The sequence below is a fragment of the Callospermophilus lateralis genome, chromosome 13 (genome assembly GCF_048772815.1).
Source record: "Callospermophilus lateralis isolate mCalLat2 chromosome 13, mCalLat2.hap1, whole genome shotgun sequence".
NCBI lineage: Eukaryota > Metazoa > Chordata > Mammalia > Rodentia > Sciuridae > Callospermophilus > Callospermophilus lateralis.
Genome location: NC_135317.1, coordinates 98894935 through 98919322, shown reverse-complemented (window position 1 = coordinate 98919322; position 24388 = coordinate 98894935). Strand labels below are relative to the sequence as shown.

The 24388-nt window shown below is 35.2% G+C and overlaps 2 protein-coding genes across 3 annotated transcripts in view; one reads left to right on the top strand and one right to left on the bottom strand.

The window, feature by feature from the left end:
- Window positions 1-24388, top strand: part of Ralgps2 (Ral GEF with PH domain and SH3 binding motif 2) — a 163893-nt gene that overhangs the window by 93453 nt on the left and 46052 nt on the right. The gene's annotated exons all lie outside the window — the stretch shown is intronic.
- Window positions 195-24388, bottom strand: Angptl1 (angiopoietin like 1). The gene is made up of 5 exons (XM_076831507.2): window positions 24071-24388; window positions 18434-19299; window positions 4099-4292; window positions 1790-2060; window positions 195-764 (listed from the first exon to the last, which is right to left on the bottom strand). The coding sequence occupies exons 2-5, from the start codon at window positions 19254-19256 to the stop codon at window positions 577-579; spliced, it is 1476 nt and encodes a 491-aa protein (XP_076687622.1). The 5' UTR covers window positions 19257-19299; window positions 24071-24388; the 3' UTR covers window positions 195-576.

Below are 24388 nucleotides of genomic sequence, written 5' to 3'. Positions count from 1 at the left end.
ACTGTGCAGCATTTATTTCTTTGGGGAAGGTAGTTATATAGAGTTTATTGTCAAGAGTTCAAATGTAATCATACACATGAAAGCCACAAATTCACTTTTAAGTAACTTTTATTCATTGGAAAAATGTGTTTTCTGTTGACAAAACTAGAGATTTCTCTCTAATTTCCTGTCTGAATTTTATAAATAAAATGCATTACTTGGTTAAAATCTTAAAATTATTTTTCACTGGAAGTTAGAGTGATCTCATAGTTTTTAAATAAATTGCTAAGTATCTTGAACACATATTCAGTTTTGATTTAAAATAAAGCTGAGATTTGTTTTACCTTGTTGGCAAATATTTACATTTTAGAAAACAAACTTTATATTCAGTCAGTATAATTTTAAAATAACTAGGATATGGATACAAATCATCTTGTCATATATTGCAGGAAGATGATCCCTTTTTATAATTATGGTGAAGTTCATTTTACAAACTATCTGTAGAAATAAATTGTGCAAAGTAATGTACATGTAACATTTACATTCTTGGGAACTGAAAAAATACAGGGTTCTTTGTCATTTAAGTTGGGGACCATGTCAGTCAATGGGCTTGATCATCATCTGAACTGCTCTCAAAGAGTATGACCCGCCTCTGTATTCCGCCCAAAAAATTCCATCTTGGTGCTTGTTTCTGTAATGGCCTCCTCTGTACCATACTCCATTTAGGTTAGAATGTGCACAGGCATTGTACCACCAGCCTCCTTTATGAAAGTGGGCGCAGTTTCCTTTGAGAAAAAAAAAAATACAGATATCAAAGTGAAAGTTCCTTCTAGGTGTGGTACCTTGTAAACTGTCAAAAATTTACTCTACTTTTAGAAAAATTTAACTTGAGCTTCCTTACTGATTTTAGTTAACCTTATCTTAGTTTTCTTATTCTGTTGCACTATTTGAAAGATTTCTTGAATTACCTTTTTTATTTTGCCTTTTGCTTGCTTGATATGTGCTTGTTTTTTTGTTTTCGTTTTTGTTTCAAGATATAATTTTCTAAGTAGCAGGTAAGTAAACTGCCCTGTGTTTGTGTATGAGATATACAGGAAAAGAAAGAGTTGGCTAAGGCAGAGGATCAAGTTTGGGGAAAATTAAAATTTCAAACTAAAATAGCATACAGTAAAATAGCACTACCAACAATTAATTGGCTTTCTGTAAACAAACAAGGCATATATTATATCTTTCTTCTCCCTCTTTTTTTTTTTTTTTTTTTTTTGCCAGTGTGAAATAGATTAAAACAGAGACCTATAGAAAAATAAATCATTTTCTTGGTGGATATGTCTTTATTAGTGCCAGAAATCTGGGTTTAAAAGGCAGAGTATATGAGAATTAAATTTAGTATTATATGGATGGTTTAATTCGTTCTTTCTAATGAAAATATTCGTTTCCCCTCTGAATCAAGGTATTTTGCATTACTATTCCACATTTCATTTTGCTTTGTTTTTACCCAGAACCTTGTTTTTCACAAAGATCACACTTTGTTTTTCACAAAGATCACACTTTGTTTCTTTCAATGGGTTATCTTCCCTTTCACCATATCCAAAATGATCTTTTGGAAAAGATTTAGTAGCATGTACTTTAATAACTAGATTATATCTAATGTATAGGAGGTGGAGTGACTTTTATGAAGTCTGTTTTATTTTTAGTGTTTTTGTATGCATCTGTGTGGTGCTGGGGATCAAACCCAGGCCCTTGTGCATGGTAGGAAAACTCTCTAGTGCTGAACTGTAGCCTTACCCATAGGCATTTTTTTCTTACTCACCTGCATACATATCTTTGTCTCTATCCAGTGTGGTAAATTGTTTTCCATTATGCCACATCATAGAATCCCCTGCATTTCCCTGGTAAGTTCCCAGGCGCAGTCTGTAGAATTCACTTTCAGGTTCCAGACGAAAACTACTGTATTCTGCATAGACTTTTTTATCACTCCAGTCTTCTAATTCAATTAACAACTTATAATTGTCTTGATTGCTAAGTATATAGATATTTTCCAGTCCAAGCCAATATTCTCCATCAATGTTTCCAAACCCTTTCTGTTAATAAAAAAAAGAAACATGAGTACATAACTAAGTGTAGAGATAGTAAATGTTAGCATAGATAAATTTTGAACATTCAATAGCATAAACAATAGTAAATGTTAGCATAGATAAATTTTAAACATTCAGTACCATTTAAGTGGTACAGGTGAGCTTCTGTTTTAGTAAATCACCTGATTTTTTTTTTTAATAAGCTCCACACTGCCACTTGGTTTCACTTTGCTTTCTCTTAATATGTCAGGGGTTTTGTTTTGGTTTTGATTTTGGTTTGTATATCTGGGTAGCTTCAAACTCTACAAATAAAACAAAGGCAAAAGAGAACAAAGTATATTGATAGCTACTGAAAATATTAACTAGTGAACTACCTACATCCTTAAAAGGGTTCCTTATCTGTCTCATACTCATCCAGAGAGCCATTTTTTCCTGAAAGTATATGATTTCTGTCCCCATCTTTGTCAGAGGATATGTAATATTATGGGTTATTCATTAAAAATAATAGCATGTGTTTTTAGAAAAGATTATCTTCTTTATCTCTATTATAAGTAAAATTAATATGTAAGAAAATAATGTACTGTAGTAATCTTCAAAGTTCCCCTTTTGAAAAACTGAAAATTAATTAACTATCCTATTTTTATATCTTTTAGCTATTTATATCTTTTTTTATTTGTACATTTTAGATATGCATGACAGGAGAGTATTTTGACATATCATACATATATGGATTATAACTTTCCATTCTTGAGGTTGTACATGATGTGGAGTTACACTGTTCATGTATTCATATATGAACATAGGAAAGTTATGTCCAATTCATTCTACTTTCTTTTCTATTTTCATCCCCCATCCCTTTCCTTCATTCCCCTTGTCTAATCCAATGAACTTCTCTTCTTCCCTCAGCCAACTTATTGTATGTTAGCATCCGCATATCAGAGAGAACATTCTGACCTTTGGTTTTTTGGGACTGGCTTATTTTACTTATGATGATAGTCTCCAGTTTCATCCATTTACTGGCAAATGCTGCAAACATTGATAAGGCTGTGTCACTATAACTACCCTATTTTAAAGCATTGAACATTGCAAGTGTACAGCAAAATTTAGTGAAACCTGATCTTAACGCTGGATTTTTTTTACCTTCTCCTTTGCTCTGGTTACTTGTTTAAAATTTTACAAAAATTCTGGCATATGTATTAATGTCTAATTCTTAGTTGCCAATAAAATTCCACCTCAGAGTGAGTAAGTTACATGTTACTTCACAATTTTTAATGGGGAGTTAGCAATCTAGAAAATACATTTCCTATCTGTCATACTTTAACTGAAAGTGGCACTCTTTATTTACATACACAAATATATGAATATATAGTGTGTGTTCATACATAAGTGTGTGTATATACAGTTATCACTCATAAAGCTAACATTATGAAGATCTAAATTATTAACAAAGACCAGTTGTTTGCCTTTCCAAAATTTTAAACATAAGATCTGGTTCTCTATGAAAATCTAGGTGTGTGTCAAATCCCAACAGCACATGATGTCATCAAATTAAAACATGATTATTGGAGGCAAGTAGTCCAAGAAAAGGGTCAGTTTTTTAAAAAGTCCTATAGTTTGTTATTGCTTAAATACATTCCATGTAACAAATGTGATTGTAAATTTTAAAAAAGTGGAGTGGGGGAGTCTGGAATTATGGCTCAGTGGTAGAGCACTTGCCTAGCATGTGTGAGGCACTGGGTTTGATTCTCAGTAACGAATATAAATAAACAAACAAATAAATAAATGTCCATGGACAACTAAAAAAATTATTTTAAAAAGTCCTAGAAAATGAAATTGGAGTCTACGATAATTCTGCATTTAAGTTCTCCAGACCTAAAGAGGATGCATTTTACATATACTTTTGGCTTTAAAATTGTGATGACAGTAATCTTTTTGATAGATGTAAATAATGAAAATCACATGGATAGTTGTGTTTTTGACTTTGTTTGTTTGCAGCAAGCACTGCTTTGTTTCACCTCCCCTAGGTCTGAACCCAGTGATTTACCTTATAATTCTCCCAGTTTCTGAAGAAGTTGACAGAGCCATCTGTTCTTTTCTGAATTACAGTCCAACCCCCAGGATCCAAACTGTTCTCACACCATAATTGCATTGGTCCATTGCTGTTTTCAGGTTTGATCAGATAAATCCCACTGAGTGAATGCCCAGCTTCTTTTGCTTGCTGACAGTCTTTGAATGGCCCTGTAATTTAAATATCATTAATCACCAGAAAACTTAATTTGAAAAGAGAAATATAAAAATAATTTTAATCAATATTCTTATCTTTACATTTTTCTTTACAAATACCACTCTGTGTACACAATACTATAAAAATTAAAGAGTTTCTTTAAAGTAAAAGGATTATTCCAGTCCCTTTATTTGTAACATTAACTCATTTCATTTTCCACTCTTCTCTGCTTTGTCTCTGTGTGTATATATTATTGTAATCCTAAAACAAGTAGAAAATTGGATTCTATCTTCTAATTTAACAAATATTTCTGTGAAGCTATAGTTTCCATTCTAATACTTATAATTGCTACGAAATAATCCTTGACATTGATCTATCAATATTTATTTCCATCATTGGACATGGAAGTTTCATTTGATTTTTATCATTACTGTACAAAGTATCTTATTTTTTATTGGCTTCCTTTTTTATATTATAAAAATGCTGTGGGATTGTTCAAGGAGATTAACACATATAGCATCACAGTGACCAATTTACAATTTTATAAATTTGATATTAATGGAAGACACTAGTCCTTTTGAGATACTCAGTGAAAATGAAGTAAAACGGTCAAATAAGTATTAAAAATCCTAAATGTTTCTCTTTTAGAAACTCACAGTATACATTCATGTATTAAAACTGAGAATCCCAGAAAGAAACCAGTTTCCCAAACTTAGAGAATCTTATATTTTCCCTCATTCAACAGTTATAGCCCATAAAAAAATACATTTCAAGAATATTGACATAAATGCCTTTCTTACACATTGTATCAGTTTACGATTCTCTGTACAGGGACCCTGTGAAAGTTTACAGACTTGGTGCAGATAGAACAGTTAGGGAAGGGCTGGCTGTATCTTGGTAGTAAACCTGGAGTTAAGCCTGTTTCTTTCTGGTCCCAGAGTTCATGCCCTGACTGCTGTGCTGCATTTGCCCTCTGATATTTCATAGTTTTAGATAGTCTCCCTATTTTTAACAACTAATAAGTTATTCAAAAATTTTAAATGACATAGCATTTTGTAAAGTCATATAGAATCTCTGTTTCTTGAAATTGTGATTTCTGCATTTGGGGATCTAGAGAAAGATAGCATCTAGTTCTATTAAATACTCTGCAGTTTCATCTATTACTAGTATTTTGAGCCCTCTTCTTTTTAATGAGATTCGGAAAAATTATGATTCAGAAAGGAGAATGATCCTAAAGATTTATAGAAGAAAAGTATAAAAATTTCAGTTGCTATATTTTTGTTTTGCTAGAAGTTTTTAAAATTTTGATATGCATATTTTTTAGAAATTTAGTGAAAATAGTCAAATAAAAGAATTTGTGTTTGGTAAGGTTAATAAAATAGTTAAAACTTTGAGAAATGTATCGCGTATACTGTACAAAGAATTTAGTGTCTCTTTGGGGCCTTATTGGAATAGAATTAATCTCATTAAATACATATGCATCTGTCATTAGAAGGGATTTTCCGGTTGTGAGTTCTTCCTTCGGGACTGTTTTTTGCGGGGGAAGGAGACGATTTTTGGTTTTCTTTTGATTTCTTGTTTCTTTTGTTAAATAAATGAGTCAGTCTGCTCAAGGAAATATATAATAATATAATAATTTTAAAATTCTTGTTCTTTGTATTCCTAGTTTGCTGAGAGGTTATTTATTTGTTTTTGTTTGTCATTAATGAATTTTATATTTTTCCAAAAGCTTTGTATCTGTCTACTGAGACAGTGATGGGGTTTTTGTTTCTTTGTTAATATAAGAAATTATCTCAGTTATAATTAGAATGTTTTTTGTAGAATCATCTTGGTCAAAATATTCAGAGCTCAAATACTACTTAGCAAAGTAATTATTGGTCCTTTCTTTACTCTTTTATTCCTGATCTTGACACATAGTAATAGCTTACTTAATAACGTAAGTAGCTTATTTAATAAATAATGCTTGTTTGATTTATAAATTTAGTATGGCTAAATAAAGATTAATGTATAGTTATACTGCAGAGAAATATTTCTGTTATGCAAGTTCATGAACTAAAAATAATAGCTGGTTTTAGCTGTTATCATATTTTTATTCATCTGCAGTTTGTGGCACTGAACATTAAAATGCTTGGGAAAAAATCCCATGTAAACTAATGTGACTTCTTTCTTTCACTGATATCAGATTTTCCCTTTTGTCCCAGTCATATATGTGCTACTTCATATTACAAAAGCGTGCACTATAATCAGAGAAGGGTAAAGAGGCTGTATTTCAGATAGGATGAAATTGATGAAACTTGAATTTTATATGTGGGAGTGAGCGAGAAGGAGATGTGAAGTCTGACACATGGTTAGGTTATTTTGTGTAGTGCATGGCAATTAATATATCTGTTTACTCTAGGCAAGAACTTCATCTTTTGTTGTGTTTCTGCAATTTGAGTTTACTTGGGCATGAAGATATTTGAACTAAATTATTTGATGGGCACTATTTCCATATTTTCATTAGTTTGCATTTAGAAATTTCTGCATCTACTCTTTTCTGGGCTAAAGGGATAGAGAAACAACCTTAGAGTCAAGGAGAAGGTGGGAGAAATGACAAGAAGAGGAAAATTCCACTATAGTATTTTAATGGTAACCATGGCTAAGAAATAATAGAAATTTGAGGGGAGAGAATGTATCCTGCCTCTATCTGAGCTCAAGTGAGAAGATTAAGAAGCCTTTGGGGGTAGGAGGTCTAATTGAGGCCACACATGGGTAACATGTGCTGAGGTATGGAGAAAGAAGAGCACCTGATCTTAACAGAGCAGTTACCAAGTTTCTTATGTCTGAAACATAAATGACTGAGTGTGATGCTTAGAGATTTTCAGGTAGCCTAATAGAGCATAGCAGTCAGTTGCTTGACTGCTTCTGTTTAAAAATGCAGTCATGGTTATTTCCAAAGCTAGCCAGAATTTTTTTCCAAAGTTGCCACATTCAGAAAAGTCAAGGATATCTGAGGAATGTTACTTTTATTTTAAAACCTGTTGAGAGCCAAAGCCGAAGGGGCCCCAGCAAACTTTCAGACTGCCAGCTGATGATTGGCACACAGCAGCCCCAGCAACATCTAGCTGATTGGCTCCTCTGCGGTGATGCTCATTGGGCTGTTTTCCTGCCCTTTCAGGCCACAGAGCTGCTCATTGGGGGACTTTTTTCACTCCGCCCACACGACCCAGCCAATCGGCCTCAAGAGCAGGAGGATTGTGGGAGGTGGAGAGGCTGGTGGGTGTGGGAGAGGCTTGTGGGAAGCCGGTGGTGGCAATTGGGCTCTGAAGGTTTTCCTGAGGAGCTGTTTTGTTTGGTGTGTGTGGTTCTAAAAATAAAGTTCATTTCTTTTGACAAGTGGCTCCTGAATTGTGCCCAGTATTTGGTGGCTCGCACGGGGAGCGAGTGAGGGTAAGTAAACTGCTCGCTCCTGAGGGCAGGGCAAGAGGATGGGTAGCCATTTTAAGATTCTTCTTTTGTTTTGCTTCACTTTTGTTTTAAGTTGCCTGTCCCTGGAGATGTGTAAGATGGAAGAAAAACCGCTCACATCTGAGGAACAGATAGGGAAAAAGGATGGATGGACATTTCAGGAGGATAGAAAAGCTATTATAATGATTTTCTGTTGTTCCACTTTTGTTTCATTCTGGTTCAGTTTTGTTTGGCGTTATCTTCTTGAGTTGTATTATAGTTATAGTAGAAATATTCAAGTAAAAGAGAAGGCCTCTCGAGCTAGTCAGAGAAAAAAATTCAAGTAAAAGAGAAGGCCTCTCGAGCTAGTCAGACAGAGGAAAAAATTCAAGTAAAAGAGAAGGTCTCTCGAACTAGTCAGACAGAGGAAAAGATTTAAGTAAAAGAGAAGGCCTCTCAAGCTAGTCAGACAGAGAAAGAAAGTTTAGAGCAGAAAAAGCCATCAGGGGGAAAGTTACAAAAGGAGACTGCTACTAACACCTTTCTGTCACCAGAGGACTTAAGTGTCCAACCAACAGCACCACCTCTACAGGAGACTGCTGCTAACACCTTTCTATCACCAGGGGACATAAGTGTCCAACTTACAAGGCCACCTCCATGTGCTGGGAGGCCGCCAACCCCTGCAGTTGATAGTTGGGATCCTGAGACAGGATCTCAAATATTAACATGCCCTGTATTTGAGCAGGCAGGAGGGCAGCAAATTCACCATGCTTTAAATTTTAAAAAAGTGAAGCAGCTAAAAGAGGCTGTAACAACCTATGGTCCTCAAGCACCCTTCACTGTAAGCATGGTCGAATCCATTACCAACTTGAACATGACGCCAGCAGATTGGGCTAATATGTGTAAAGCTGTGCTAAATGGAGGACAATACCTGTTATGGAAGGTTGCCAATGAGGAATTTTGCAAGGAGTCGGCTAGGCGAAATGCAGCAGCTGGTTATCCTCAGAGAAATCTAGATATGTTGTTAGGAAAGGAACCTAATGAGGATCAGCAGCAACAAATTGCATATGATCCTGGCGTATACAAACAAATTGCTGTAGATGCGGTTAGGGCATGGAAGACTTTACAGGGACATGGAGGTTTACAAGGTCAGTTATCTAAGATAATACAAGGAGCCAATGAATCTTATGCTGAATTTGTAGACAGGCTTATTCAAACAGCTACCAGAGTTTTTGGGAATATAGAACAAGCAATGCCATTAATAAAACAACTGGCTTATGACCAAGTGAATCGTTGGTGCAGAGATATCATTAGACCATGGAAACATGAAGATTTAAGCACATATATTAAATTATGTAGAGACATTAATGAACAAGAGCAAGTCGTGGCAGCTGCAGTAAAACAGGCTTTAGATGCCAGAGACATTAATGAACAAGGGCAAATTGTGGCAGCTGCAGTAAAACAGGCTTTAGATGCCAGGCCAAGAACATGCTACAATTGTGAACAAACAGGACATTTTGAAAGGAATTGCCCCATAGGAGGAGGGTTTAACAAAACTAGGTATCAAAGGAGTAGAATACCAGGTATTTGCCCACGATGCCATAGAGGGAGACATTGGGCTAATGAATGCCGTTCTCAAACCACCATAGAGGGTACTCCATTATCAAAAAACGAACAAGGACCATATGTACTATTGGACAACCTAAGGCAGGCACGGTCCCTAAGCCACATGCTTGTTGTTTAAACAGAGAGGGGGAGATGTTGAGAGCCACAGCCGAAGGGGCCCCAGCAGACTTTTAGACTGCCAGCTGATGATTGGCTCACAGTGGCCCCAGCAACATCTAGCTTATTGGCTCCTCTGCGGTGATGCTCATTGGGCTGTTTTCCTGCCCTTTCAGGCCATGGAGCTGCTCATTGGGGGACTTTTTTGGCTCCACCCACGCAACCCAGCCAATCGGCCTCAAGAGCAGGAGGATTGTGGGAGGTGGAGAGGCTGGTGGGTGTGGGAGAGGCTTGTGGAAAGCCGGTGTTGGCAGTTGGGCTCTGAAGGGTTTCCTGAGGAGCTGTTTTCTTTGGCGTGTGTGGTTCTAAAAATAAAATTCGTTTCTTTTGACAAGTGGCTCCTGAATTGTGCCCAACCAGACTGCTGCAAAAACCTATCAGTACAATAGTTAACACATACATGAAATGGTTTTGTTGCAGTACACATAAGTATTTCTCATTTCAAAAATTTGCATATTCTGTCACTTTTGCATTGCTTATTGTCATCTTTGTAAATGTTTACTGTGCACTCATTTGAGCATAGTTTTGACAGTCTATATTTTACATGTATGTCTATATTTGAAAGTTGGACTTTCCTTGGGCTACTTTGAATTGCTGTGAGATATTTAGAAATGTCAAATTCATATTGACAGAATTCAGGTTGAATATCCCTTATCCAAATACTTGGGACCAAAAGTGTTTCCAGTTTTAGTAATTTTTGGATTTTGAAATGTTTGCATAGACTTTACCAGTTCAGGTTTTACTGTCAGCATTCAAAAATTTTAGATTTTGAGAACATTTCCGATTTTCAGATTAACCTGTATTTGTCAACTGCCATTTGTTACGTATTCCTAACCTCCTTTTCTGCTGTTAAGTGGGTACTTAGGTGTTTAAGTGAATTGATTTTCTGGATCCAGCTTTGATTTGATAAAACTTCCATTCATGCAAATTTAAATTTATCTTCAACATTAATATTCATTCACTTTTTTGGGCAATGGGCTTCATGTTTATTTTGGTTGTCCATTAGACTTTGTTAATATGAAGACTTAGGAAAATTTAGTTGAAATCCTTTTCCAGAACACATGGATGAAATTAGAAGTGCTTTTTTCTCCTCCCAAGTAAAAAATAGTAACAGAATTCAGTATTTATTTATTTTAATAAATATATTATTAGTGTGTCTTAGCCCAGTATATACTGTTGATGGTGACAGGAACATTTTCTTGTTGTTATTTGCATATCATATTTACTTTCTGCTCTAGAATTAGATTATACATTATTATTCCTATATTAAATGTCTTACTTTCTCAGTATCATACAAAACATTGGATATTGGGATTCTTTTTTTTTTTTCTTTAAGTTTTTTTTAGTTGTAGATGGACACAATATCTTTATTTTATTTTTATTTATTTATTTATATGTGGTGCTGAGGATCAAACCTAGTTTCTCACACTGTGCTAAAACCCAAGCCCCTGGATATTGGAATTCTTAAATCTCCAATAAAAATTACCAGCTTTATTCTCAAGAGGTCAAATTTAACTTGCTGACTTGCATATTATCAGAAACAAATCATGAATATGAGTTAGGAATTTGTTAATGAGAGTAAAAAGGGTATGTATCTTTCCTTTAAAATAAGACATATTAATTTTTTTCTTATGTTGAATAATTTTGAAATAATCTTCATCTTACATGATACACATTTGGATTCTTCTCAAAGCAGAAAAATGGAATTCTCTATATTGAATTAAAGTAATTAAAGTACCAGTCTCTTCTGCAGTTTATGTAATGATTAAAGTGTATATATAGCTAACAAACTCCAATTTATAGACTTGATTCATAAAAAAACATTGAGTACCACTTTTCTACTTCTTGGCTTAAGGTCAAGTGTAGAAAAATATTAACTAGTCATGCCATGTAATTTTCCAAAATGTATTTTTCATTAAAAACCCATATTTTAAATAGAACAGTGGAGCCATGTTTATGTAGTACCTCATGCATGCAAGGCAATCACTGAGCTACAACCCCAGCCCTGGAGCCATCTTTAACATGAACTTTTTTTAGTAATTTAAATTATAAGAAAAATCCTCTTTGTGATAAGAGAAATAAAAAAAGATAAATGTGGGAGGCCATCCTCGCATGTAATTTGAGTTACCTCCCTGGCTGGGTGAGAGGCACTTAGACACAGCTGTGTTAAAGCCTTCCCCATACTTTCCCACCCTTTCCCAGGTCTGAGGTCTTGTCCGTGCAGAGGCGTGCCTAGCCACTGACCTGAAGACCCAATCATCGTCCTTGACCTTGGGATGCTGCCCCCCTTAACCTTCATTGGGTGGGATTTTCCCTGGAATTTTTTGTTCTCCAATAAAAGCTCACTCCCTGGCATGTTCTCCCTCTCTACTCTCTTCTGTAAACCTGGCCACCGCATTAGGTGGTTGGAGGCGGGAGCTGGTATTAAAGGTAATGAGAGTCTGTCTCTTTAATTTAGAACTCACTAGCAATTTCTTATGAACCGAACCTTCTTTCATGAAGCCGGTGCTGGTCGCGTGGCAGAGTTAAGCAGAAGATAAATGATCATTTCAAGAGAAGGAAGAGTGAGGCAAATATTTTATAAAGTGTTAATATAAATATCCCACTGAATATTGAGCCTAAAAAATTTACTAATAGAAGGCATTACAAATGATTTCAAAAAATATAAACATTCTATGATTTAAAACAAGCCCAGGGCTGGGGATGTGGCTCAAGCGGTAGTGCGCTCGCCTGGCACGCGTAGGGCCCGGGTTCGATCCTCAGCACCGCATACAAATAAAGATGTTGTGTCCACCGAAAACTAAAAAATAAATATTAAAATTCTCTCTCTCTCTCTCTCTCTAAAAAAAAAAAAAGTCCAACATTAAAAAGCATATTTTTAAATATTTAATGACTGCTCCTCCAATTTGACTTTTTAAGCTTACCTTTTAAAGTCCCCATTTATCTAAAATTGCAAGGTACATAAATAGATGTGCATTAAAAAAATGTAAAAATGAGCCGGGAACGGTGATGCACACCTGTAGTCCCAGAGGCTCGGGAGACTGAGACAGGAGGATTTCGAGTTCAAAGCCAGCCTCAACAATGGCAAGGCACTAAGCAATTCAATGAGACCCTGTCTCTAGATAAAATACAAAATAGAGCTGGGGACGTGGTTCAGTGGCTAAGTGCCCCTGAGTTCAAAATAAAATAAAAACTAAAAATGTATGATGGTCAGAACATGCAGAGTGAACATATTCTGCACGCACATCCTATTGCAGCCATCACACTCTACACAAAAAGGGGTGGGGTGGAGGGAGATCTTTATACAAAGGCAGTTGGGCCTTGGAAAAGCTGGCCAAATTCCAACTCACATCCTTGCTCTTATACTGTGAAGGAGCTTTCTCAACTCCATTCACTACAAGGAATGAACTTATTTTTAAAATTTAGTTAAAATTTAAAATTTTCTTTTATGAAAGACTAGCCCATGAAGCAGACATCAAATAGCACAATTAAGATTTGCATTGGTGACAGCTTTCCAGATGTATAATTATGTTCCCAAATACTTTATTTTTAAGGTAGGGAAGGTAATGTTTCTGGAAAACATTTTTTTAACTAAAATATTATTTTATTATTTTCTGTAAGGTTTTTGAGATGCATTTTTTTCAAAGGAAAATATGAAATTGTTTGTCATTATATCACCTTTTTAAAAAATTGTAGTGTCAACATCTCTAGCAAATAGGAAAATGCAAATCAAAACTACTTTCATCTCACTCAGAGTGGCAACTACTAACAATACAAACAACAATAAGTGTTGGAGAGGATGTAGGAGAAAAGTCACATTCATACATTGCTGGTGGGACTACAAATTGGTACAGCCAGTATGGAAAGCAGTAAGGATTCCTTGGAAAACTTGGAATGGAGCCACCATTTGACCCAGCTATCCCACTCTTTGGTTCATATCCAAAGGGTTTGAAATTAGCATACTACAGGGATGCAGCCACATCAGTGTTTATAGCAGCTCAATTTACAATAGCAAAATTGTGGAACCAACCTAGATGCCCTTCAGTAGATGAATGGATAAAGAAACTGTGGTATCTGTACACAGTGGAATATTACTCAGCATTAAAAGAGAATAAAATCATGACATTTGCAGGTAAATGGAAGAAGTTGGAGAATATTATGCTAAATGAAGTAAGCCAATCCTGAAACAAATGCAAAATGTTTTATTTTATATGAGGACGAGATCCATAATGGGGATGGGTGGAGGAGCATGGGAGGAATGGACGAACTTTAGATAGGGCAAAGGGGAGGGAGAGGAAGGGAGCGGGCATGGAGGAAGCAAAGACAGTGGAATGAGATGGACATCATTACCCTAAGTACATATATGAAGACACGAATGGTGTGACTCTACTTTGTATACAACCAGAGAAATGAAAAATTGTGCTCTATATGTATAATATGAATTGAAATGCATTCTGCATCATATATAACAAATTAGAATAAATTTTTTTTTTTTAAAGAGAGAGAGACAGAGAGAGAGAGAGGGAGAGAGAGAGAGAATTTTAATATTTTATTTTTCTTAGTTTTTGGCAGACACAACATCTTTGTTTGTATGTGGTGCTGAGGATCGAACCTGGGCCGCTCGCATGCCAGGCAAGCGCGCTACCGCTTGAGCCACATCCCCAGCCCAGAATAAATTTTTAAAAATTATAGTGTCTTCAATGACCATTCTCAATTTTCCTTTGTCTATGAGTTTGACTACTCTGCTTATACAAAGAGAATCACACAGTCTGTCTTTTTTGTAACTGGCTGAACACCTTTCAAAATAATACAAATTGGCATTATTTTCACATTACACACTTAACAGACTTTAGAATGACCATGGGGAGTACCATTGCCAGAAGCATACATATCAGCAGTAGACAAGAGCAGGTACCCAAACATCATTAGTAGTTATTTCCAGAGAGATGTGACATAACTTGAGCAAATAATCCAGCATTTTATATAAAGAAAACAGCCTGTTTATTGTTGCTTAAAATAATTTATATTTGGTAATAATCAGAGTATCAGAACTGTAAAAGCACATTAGAGTCATCTAGTCCAATCAGCACTCTCTTTCTAAAAGGAGAAAACAGAAAAAGATAGCCAAAGTGATTTACCCACGGTCACATGGCATGGGTAAGTGATGCAACCAAGGTAATGGTGCAACCAGGTTTTCTGAATTTCCCTTGTTTACTAGTTTACTGATTAGTATGATAATTCTTATGGTATAGCTAATTATTGACTTGATTTAAGAGACCATATATTTAGAATAAGAAGGTAAGACTTACTTAAAATAATAAATCACGAATAAAAGAAAAAGTTACCTATCCTTAATTTTTGTGTTAAAATGGCTTACAGGGGAGATTCACAGCATTATTTCATTAAAGCAAATTACGTATAAAATATTTGGACATGCTAAATCACTAGCATGGGATTTGTTTAATGAAACCTAGAACTGATGATTTTTATTTTGTTATAAGTGTTTTCATTGTCAGTTTGTCACTGTAAATATGTGATTTATCATTTCTGCTAGAACTGGTGTTAACTGTTCACATAATATTGAGGAACTATATAGAGTGCTCTACAGCAGTTACCTCCATACTTACATAATTGTACACACACTCAGTTTTTAAAAATCCACATGCCTTGGTTATGTTTGTTTATAAATTATATACACACACTATTATGTTGATAAATTGTACTTTAAAAGCTTACACAAAACAATTTTAATGTCTATCAAAAATAATTTTTTTTATATCAGTGGATCATTTTGTATACATCTTCCTTTTGAAAATCATCATCTGCTTAATTTAATGATACTCTGAACTGTTGCTACTGTTTATACTGAGTGAATCCAGTACCATATAATGTGTTAAGTAGGTATTGTTTTGAAGGTCTTTGGAATGACAGCTTTAAAATGCTATAAAATCAGCTACTGTTTATTTCAGCTGCAAATAAGATGCTATATCTACCAAAGCAAGCTTATAATGTAGTTGGAAGGCATTTTAATTATATATATTGTCCATACATGTAACAGTAACTGATAATCCAAGAGGGGCTATATGAAATACCACCTGTGTCACAGAGAGTAGAGTGCTCATGGAGAACAATCACTTGGAAGTCTATGGGAATGAACAAGGGCCTCAGGGAGAAATTGCCATTTGTTTATTTATTTATTTTATTTGGTTTCAGCTTTGTGATTTGAATGGGCAAAAGTCATGAAAAATATTTAGGAGAAATTGAGTAGATTCATTTCATTGGAGCAGAGGTAGGTTTTATGAAGAAAACAAATGGAAGGAAGACTAACACAGTAGTCTTTGTTCTTTAGGGGAGGACATTATTCTTAGCCAACTAAGCCAATTGGACTTTTTCTGTTTGTGGTGGGGAATTGTTGAGCCAGAAGTGTGATATGAGAGTAGTTGAAGAAGATGAATCTGGTGGCAATGCAGAATATATTTTGATGGAGAGAGAAAACAGAGGTAGAATAGTTGGCAAACTATTGTACAGATCTTGGTAAAAGGAAACATTTGAGTGTGGGGCCCTATTTTAAGAGCTTGAGTGTAGTACTCTTCAAGTAGTAGTAGTATTCCCATTTACAGATAAGGAGACTGAAATACAGTGAAATCTGTCCCTTACCTCCTAAGCCACATAGCTAGTAAGTAACCCAGGAAGCTTCTGTCTTCTAGCAAATGCCATGGGTAATTTGAATCTGTTAACAGTTCTGGCTCTCAGCAGAAATGGGGGACATGAACAGAATGCAATTGAGTGTTGTGTGGGCCAGATGGGAAGTGTCAAAGATGAGCCAAGCTAATTCAGAAGAAGCAGCAACATAAGTCAAAACAGAAATCAAAAGAATTTGATGAATCAATTTTACTAACAGGAATTTATTCTAAAGAAATAATAATAGAAAAGCAAAGGAAAGAAAAACTACTTGTAAAAGTCCCAGAAATATTGATTACCATCTTTATGATTAGAAAAAAGACTCGAAGGTCATTACCAAAATGTTAGCTATTTGAGTATTTCACTGGCAAGTGATGCTTAAAAAAAAAAAAAACTTATTGCTATTTTATAGGTTTTCTTCAATAAATTATTACTTTAATACTTATAATTATTTCTCAAAGAAGAATGCTAGTTTGAGAAAAGGGTAATGTTATAGTTTAGTTACTAATTCATTCTTCAAGTACCTTCTTTATGATGAGCACAGTATGCCAGATCTGATCCTGACTAGACACTGAGATGGAGTAATGAAAAGAAATTCTTAGAGAAATATTCAAGGGAAACAGACAAATCAGTAACTCCAGTGTAATGTGATACAGAAAATACTTTTAAGAATTAGCCTGTGCTTTGGGGAGAGAGATCTAGGTAGGTATGTTTGAATCTGGGAAGGGAAAACATTAAACCTAAAACTAAGCCTTAGTCTGCTCAGTTGACAGATAAACTGAAAGTATCTCAGTAGAACAAACCTATGACATGGGTGGTCATGGTGGAGTGTCCAGCTGCAGATGTGCAACTTAGGTTGGGATCAGGAGGAAGAGCTCCTGGGCAGTGGTGACACTTGATGACTTGATGATATATAAAATCTCTAAACTAGAATACTGTGAAGAAGGCTTTTTTATAGTATAGGAAGAGGATCAAAGACCTAGAAAAGTAAGAAGAATCAGAATACTGTAAGGTGGAGACCTAGAAAAACTGAGAGGTGGATGGTCGGTGGTGTCCTCTTTTACAGAGAGTCATTTTGTAGTTTATTTCTTTCCCACCTTTGTTTTATAGTTTTTTTGTTATGTTATCTCGTGGTCTGTGTCCATCTTTATGTCCAGCCTTTTCAATAAGTGAATGAGTGTGATTTTCTTATATCTTTACTTTTGGCATTTAGATCCCCCTCCATTCAAAGGAAGGAAACAAGTTCAAAAAGGATTTGGAAAGATGACTTATGAGAAAATGGATGCAAGTGAAAAATAAATGAAAGATATTCGCTCAGAAATTTGGCAGTGAGCTTACTAAAATAGAACAGAGGAATTATTCATCTTTGTTTTCTGGGCTTCTAGATCCAAGACTGATAGTGAATGAGTGAATGGAGGAAGGAATGAAATGAAGAAATAGAGGCACAGAATTAGATCAGTGCATGGTGGTTTATGGTAATGGAAACTTACTTGTATATATTTGAATACAAGGTACAAATGATTTGTTTAGTTATGGAAAATAGGAAGGTATCTTTTCGTCTATAGTTAAGGGCCAGAAGACTGGGTTTTGCCCAGCTGTTTTCAAGGTAGGAAGGGGCTAAGAATGCAGGACCTAATTAGACTTACTCTCTAATAAATGTAACATTTGAGTGATCTGAGTAATAAATGAGCAATCTGAGAGTGGGGGTAAGGACACAAAACTGCAGGCTTGAAGAGAATGGTAGCATCTCATAAGTGTTCCTTTTAAAAAGGAAGATGGTAAGACGGCAGGAGGGGAATATAGGGACTGCTGAGCAGCAGTGAGGTCCCAGCTGGAGGCTTGATTGGTGACGAGCCTGCTCGTCCTATCCCTGACAGTAATCTAGACTCTTGGAGCTTGGAGGAAAGACAGCTTTTGTCACAGAGTAACCACTTTCTTAAACTCCCTAGAAATTTAGAGTAGAGAGAGGAGATGTATTTAAGTTCGAATCTTGATGCTATTTATTGAAAACAAAAAAGCTGGGCTGGGGCTCAGTGGCAGAGCGCTTGCCTAGCTTGTGTGAGGCACTAGGTTTGATTCTCAGCACCACGTATCAATAAATAAAATAAAGGTCCATTGACAACTTAAAAAAAAATTAAAATCTTAACTTACATGTATATAGCAACACCAAAATGAAGAATAAGCATTTATTATATGAGCATTGTTTCATAAACCATAAAACATATTAACCACATACTTCTATTTTTACCAGTAGGGAGTGACTCACCTTCGTTGATGAAAGTTACTGGTGGTATCTTGAAAGGGCTTTTGGTGGGAGAAGTTGCCAAATCAGGTGGTGGCATTAAGTCTCTGGGATAACCTGGATCCCTTTGTATCTCATTCCCTGCCAGCAGACCAGGGGTGTACTGATGACTGTTAGGAATGTGTTGTGGTACCACCTGGACGAGAGGAGGAGACATGTGGGTGTCTTGTCGGGAAAATATCTTCAAACACTGCTCTTCCAATAGAGTGATCATCACAGACTGGTTATTGACAAGATCCGTCAGGGAAGCGTATTTCACCTCCAATTCCCTGTACCTTGTTGCCATCTTCAACATTTCTGTAGTGACATTGAGGATTTTATTTTCCAACTGGGAAAGTTCAAGTGAATTATCCCTCTTACGGATAATTTCATGCAATAGTTGCATATAGAGTTGAGTGACACGGGAGTTCATGTTCCGGCTTTCTTTCCTGAGCAGCTTTACCTCATTTACAATGTTTCCATCTACATCCACCACCAGTTGCAGAACATCTATCTCTTGCTTCTGCCTGGAGAGTACGTCCTTCAGGTTCTCCAGGTCCATCCTGGTGATCATGTCTTTGATGGCACCTGTATCTTGCCCTTTGGTGTTGACACAGATTGGCCCTGTTATTTTTTGTTCAGGTACCAGGAATGTGTATGCACATTTCTTTGTTTCCTCTTTACTGTCTGTGGCACGAGGGTATCTCCTCTGGTTTATTTTTTTTATTTTCAACTGCCCACCTCTGCAGTATCCAGTTCCCATTAGTAGAAAGAAGAGCACACCTAGGGTCCAAAAAAAAGCCTTCATTTTGAAATGGGGTTGTACAGTGACGTGTCTTGAAAACAAATCACTGAGGAGGAAAAGTAAAGAGTTCATATTAACCTACATTTAAAGTCAGTACTATTTAAAAAGCATCTAAAGGAAAATCTGAATGCTTCATAAATTAGAATTAAATGTTATTTCTTAAATTCAACACTAACTTATTATAGTGCTTTGATATTTGTTTCAAGATGAGATCTTAGCAGATAGCCCTTCAGCTATACCACCTTACTATAAGGACTTTTATTCCCAAGCTCACGGAGCAGATTCCATCTGTGCCCACTGTTTGCAAAGTTCTGCAAAGACTCTCGTAGGTGCTATCGGGCTTTCAAAACCTGGGTAAGACATGTTTCTTACCTTGAAAAAGCTATCTCTTAGGACCATGTAAAGGGTACACAGAGTTTACAGGTTTAATTAAATTATTCTTGCCTAACTAGAATTGAAATTACCAGGTGCTTTTACTAGTCAGTGTTTTTAGATTTTTACCATGCAATTTCAATTAAAATGGTCCCTGCCATAAATATTATGTCTTTTTTTTTAAACGTAGCAAATAAACAAATCTAAACTGTTTTTCCATAATACTTTGTTTTTTGTTTTTGTTTTGGTTTTGGTAGTATCTGCTTTTGGGATTGCTGACAGGTTTAAAAGTCATAGAATTCTCACAATAATTATTGTGAATAATAATTACATACATGTAAGCTTGTAGATGATTCAGCAAAGGAGGAAAACTATGCATAACTAAATATGAAGAACCTCTTTGGGCCCATGTGCATTTTGAGGATCAAGGCCACACTATCAGAATCAGGCCTAAGACTCAGGCTGGTCCTTGGTCAGCATTTATAGGAGTTGCACATATACCCAAATGTGTGCTCAGAATGGTTCGTGTTTGCTATGGCAGATGAAAAGTACTTCTTGTTTATAGTACAGTTCTGAGGAAATGCTGGAATTAGTTCTGAGAGCTGAGCTCTTCCTTTGTATTTGCCTCCCAAAAGAGTTCTAACAGTACAACAGGTCAGATGTGCCTGTTTGCCTCGTTGGTATCATTAGCGTGCTGCTGTGTTACAGCCCATCTTCCCATCTTATAAACTAATTCTTTGTGCTGCTTTTAAAGGATGGCAACAGATGCCCAAGAGCTTTTCTGTCCACTTTTCTGATTGATTTGAGAAGGAAGGTCCGAAGTTTCGGATGCCCACCATGAGCAATAGCAGTACCACAGGAACAGTATTTAATACCTAGTGGGTACTCTCTCATTGCTAGCACTACTTTGAGCCCTTTACCTGTATTAAAGCAATTACTTCTCACCACAACCTGATGAGGTCAACTGTTAGGATCCCTATTTTCAGATGAAATTGACATGCAGAAGTTAAGAGTCATACAGCTTTTCAGAGAGAGCCAGAATTTGAATCCAGGCAAAGACTCCAGAGTTCATGTTTTTAGTCAACCACTGCATTATTTATGGCACCATATTCTGATTTCTGTCAGCAACACTATTACAATCCCTTATATGTATGTAGTACTTCACACATGTTAACTGTTTGCATCCACAACAACACTGTGAAGTAAACAATGCATCATTTTACAAAGGAATAAAGTCCTGTGAAAGCTATAAACCACTCAAACAGGATTCAGAATTTCTACTCCCAATATTTCTAGACCTGCTGTTTTTTTCTTAGTCACGTTTTCGTAGTGACTATAGAGGGAACTAATGTGATTCTTATGTTTTGTGGTCTTTTCTTGGCTTGTATCTCTTTTCATTGACTGATTACCCAATTAAGCAAAAATACTTGTAAGTCATTTTTGTTAGGACATGATTCCACCATATTTATGTCCCCAACTTTTTTGCTGCCAATCCCATTCCTCCGCATGTGTTCTGTCAGTTGATGTTTATGTAATCTGACGTGAGATTGTGATTCTCCCCCACAAAAAGTTGTCTCAGGAAGCAGAGGCTCCTCAGCTGGGGGAGGAGGGGCTGCAGCACTTCACTCTGACAGTATAGCTCCTTGGTTCTAGTGTTTTCAATGAGTAATGTGTTCAGTATGGATAGATAAAGCAAGTAATGCAAAGAATGAGTGAAGCTCAGAGAATTTTCTTGTACTAACTTAGTCAAGATAGGAAAGATGAGTATAATAATGTATCAGAGCTTTTTATTGTTGACTGGTGGCCAAAAGCACATATGAATAAGCACTTTTTTTGGTTTTATACCGTGCCATGCAACATTGGTAGAAAATTTAGACTGTTTTAAGAGTCCTCATTCCATTTTGTTTTTTAAAAAATACTTTTATTATAAGAGTTGCCTATACTAAAAACCAATAAGAAGATTTTGTGTCACGTTTCCAGATTCTGGGAGTTTAGAAGTGGTTTATTATAAAAACTAGAGAGTAAAAAATGTTACCATTTCAGCTTTTTAACTTACCTAGTGTTCAAATCCCTTTGTTTCTTTTAAATAATAGAATGTAAACTCTTAAGCCATAAAATTATTTTAAGTTATTCCTACTATGAAACAAGCTACAGAAACAAGGAAAATTCAGAAAGTATCATGAAATTTCAATTCAAAACAATTAGAATTTTATAAATGATATCCTGATTCGACAACTTGTGTTAACACCAGACAACAGATTTTTTTTAATTTGTTCTAACTACTTAGACACAGATTTTTATAGAATAGCTAAGAACATATTATCCAGGACTTTGTATCAGAGTTATCATTGGAGAACCCTCCCCCACCAAAAAAAAAAAAAAATCAAAATGTTTCTCAATTAAAATAAAAATAAACTTTTGTATATTCTGTCTTGGGTCATTATGGTTCCAATAAAATTAAATCATAAGATTTAGTAATTTAAAGGAGGCAACTAAAAGTTCTTTTTTAAAAAAATAAATATAATCCCCTAGTTCTTATAAAAGTAATGACTTTGTTGTCACTTAAAGCAGAGCAAGGATCCACATTTCTTAAGAGTAGACTAACTACGTCATGAGTAAAGAACTGGATTTTAAAATACATTGACTATTACATTTTCTAAAAATATTCTCTTATTTAATATTTTCCCATATGTTCAGTTTTTAAAGTGAAAGATCCATAAATCTGTGTTACCTCATAAAACCTTTCTGTATATGTTAAATTTTTCCTAGATCCCAAGAGAATGTTATAAATTAGTTACAGTATACTTAAGTCTAAATCTACATCTTTGCTTGGTTGTTTTTAGAAAAGAAAATAACATCTTATATGCATTTGGGTTAATTTTATTAGTACTGTTTCTCTTCGTAGTTGCTACATTGCCAGCTATTAGAAAAAATAAAAGCCAGGATTTACTTCCTTGCAGATGGTAAACTCGTAGAGGCATTTAATTGGCTGTGTCATGCACTGAAAACAGCATGAGGCAATGGAGTTAAATTTATGCAGCATTGAGGATATGTTAGATAAAGAACTTCTAGGTTGTGGAATATGCTCTAGGAAGAGATTTTAGAACAACCTCATTCTCTGGATATATTTCAGAAAAGAATGGTTATCTGTGTGATGTGGGTTTCAGTTGAAATGCTTGACCCAAGGCTTTGGGAAGAACTGAGACTTAATGATAAGATCCTGAACTTTTCGTAGCAAGCAGCAACAGAGAGATGACAGTGTTTCAGATCGAGAATTGCTTGGAAATTTTATCAGAATCTTTTGTAAAATATGTGCTTAACAGAGATCTTTATAGTACTAAAAGTCTAGAATCTTTAAGGAAAGGACATGAAAGCAAAGTTGAAAAAAAAAACCTGACCTTTACCATTATTTGCCTGTTGAAATTCTTAGCATTTAAAATTAAAGGTCAGAGGATACCCAAATGATAACAAACTTAAAAGTCTTTGGTGTTAAGGCTTAATATTGATAACTAGTAATTTTGCTTTTAATAATTCTCTAATATAATTAAACACCACCCCCCAGGTAGAATGTTGAAGGACAGACATCTCTTATGTATGGTAAACAAAATTATTTCTTTTAAAAAATATTACATGTTCTTGGCCTTTTAATCATGGATTTAAATAATTACCTCTTTGGGTTTCATGTTTTGTATTGTTTAATGCTATCTACTTAATACTTCTCCTCAGTCCTAACCTATAAGAAGGTTTAAGTTTTTTGTATGTGTATCAACAACTTTGCCTTTCTAAGTAATTCAAATTGTAATAGTTTTAATTTGTTAGCCAAATTAAGTTACCATTATATATAAACCTGAAAAACTGTAAAATTTTGAAGTATGGCAAGAAATCCACTAATCTTTACAAGAATTTGCTTAATATTTGGTTAGAGTATAATTAAGTTTTGTTGCAAAGCCTTTAGTTAATATCTTCTTAGCTTTGTCTTGTAGCCATATTTTGAGAAATCCAACAGTTTGTTTGTATCTTCAGCATGTGTGTACTATAGCTTTAAGAGGAGAAATTGATCATGTTTGCACCAATTTAGTTTAGATTCCTTTGTTGTTGATTACTGTGCTATAAACTGGGTACATTTAATCCGTTCTTGAAAATGTCTTTTCTAGGGTCCTGAAAACATTTGTTTTCAGACACCCAGCATGTATGTGTCAGTTTACGGTCATATGCAGTAAATATCATTAAATCAAATTTCAAATAATACATTAAACATCATAAAGTACTTAACAACTAATTTTTACATAAAGTTACAAAATAAAATATTTTTCAGATGAGATGATTTATAGCATATTCCAAAGTTCTTGAATAAATTTTTAAATTATTACTACAAATGTAAAAGTATTACGCATTTTGATATATGTATAATATTGTTAATAAAAATAAAAGAAATATTAAGATACCTTTTTGTGCCTGTAGATAAAGCGAATCCGAAACTTGCTGCCCTTATTGATTTTTTAAAAGTCAATGTAGAAGTTTGTTCATCTGTGACTTTAATGGCAACTGCATTTTTCTTCTGGACCGTTGACTCCAAGCTGTAATAAGGAGCTTCTTTTTTCTTTTTATAGTACTAATTAATTGAACTTGACAAGCCACCTATGTAATTTTAAGTAGTGTAGTGGAAGTTCTGGTCTGTGGGCTGTGTCTAGTCCCTCAGAGAAAGCCTTGTGGCTTTGCTCTGTCTGCCACATGGAGACGCGCAGTAACTAGCTGCAGCTGAC

What these genes read in the sequence shown, in the direction of transcription:
- Angptl1 (XM_076831507.2), bottom strand. Translation starts at nt 19,256, where the DNA reads ATGAAGGCTTTTTTTTGGACCCTAGGTGTGCTCTTCTTTCTACTAATG. An exon ending in AGTAACTTTCATCAACGAAG is followed by an intron (nt 4,293 to 18,433) that starts GTGAGTCACTCC and finishes TTTAAATTACAG; the next exon opens with GGCCATTCAAAGACTGTCAG. An exon ending in GAAACTGGGAGAATTATAAG is followed by an intron (nt 2,061 to 4,098) that starts GTAAATCACTGG and finishes TTTTATTAACAG; the next exon opens with AAAGGGTTTGGAAACATTGA.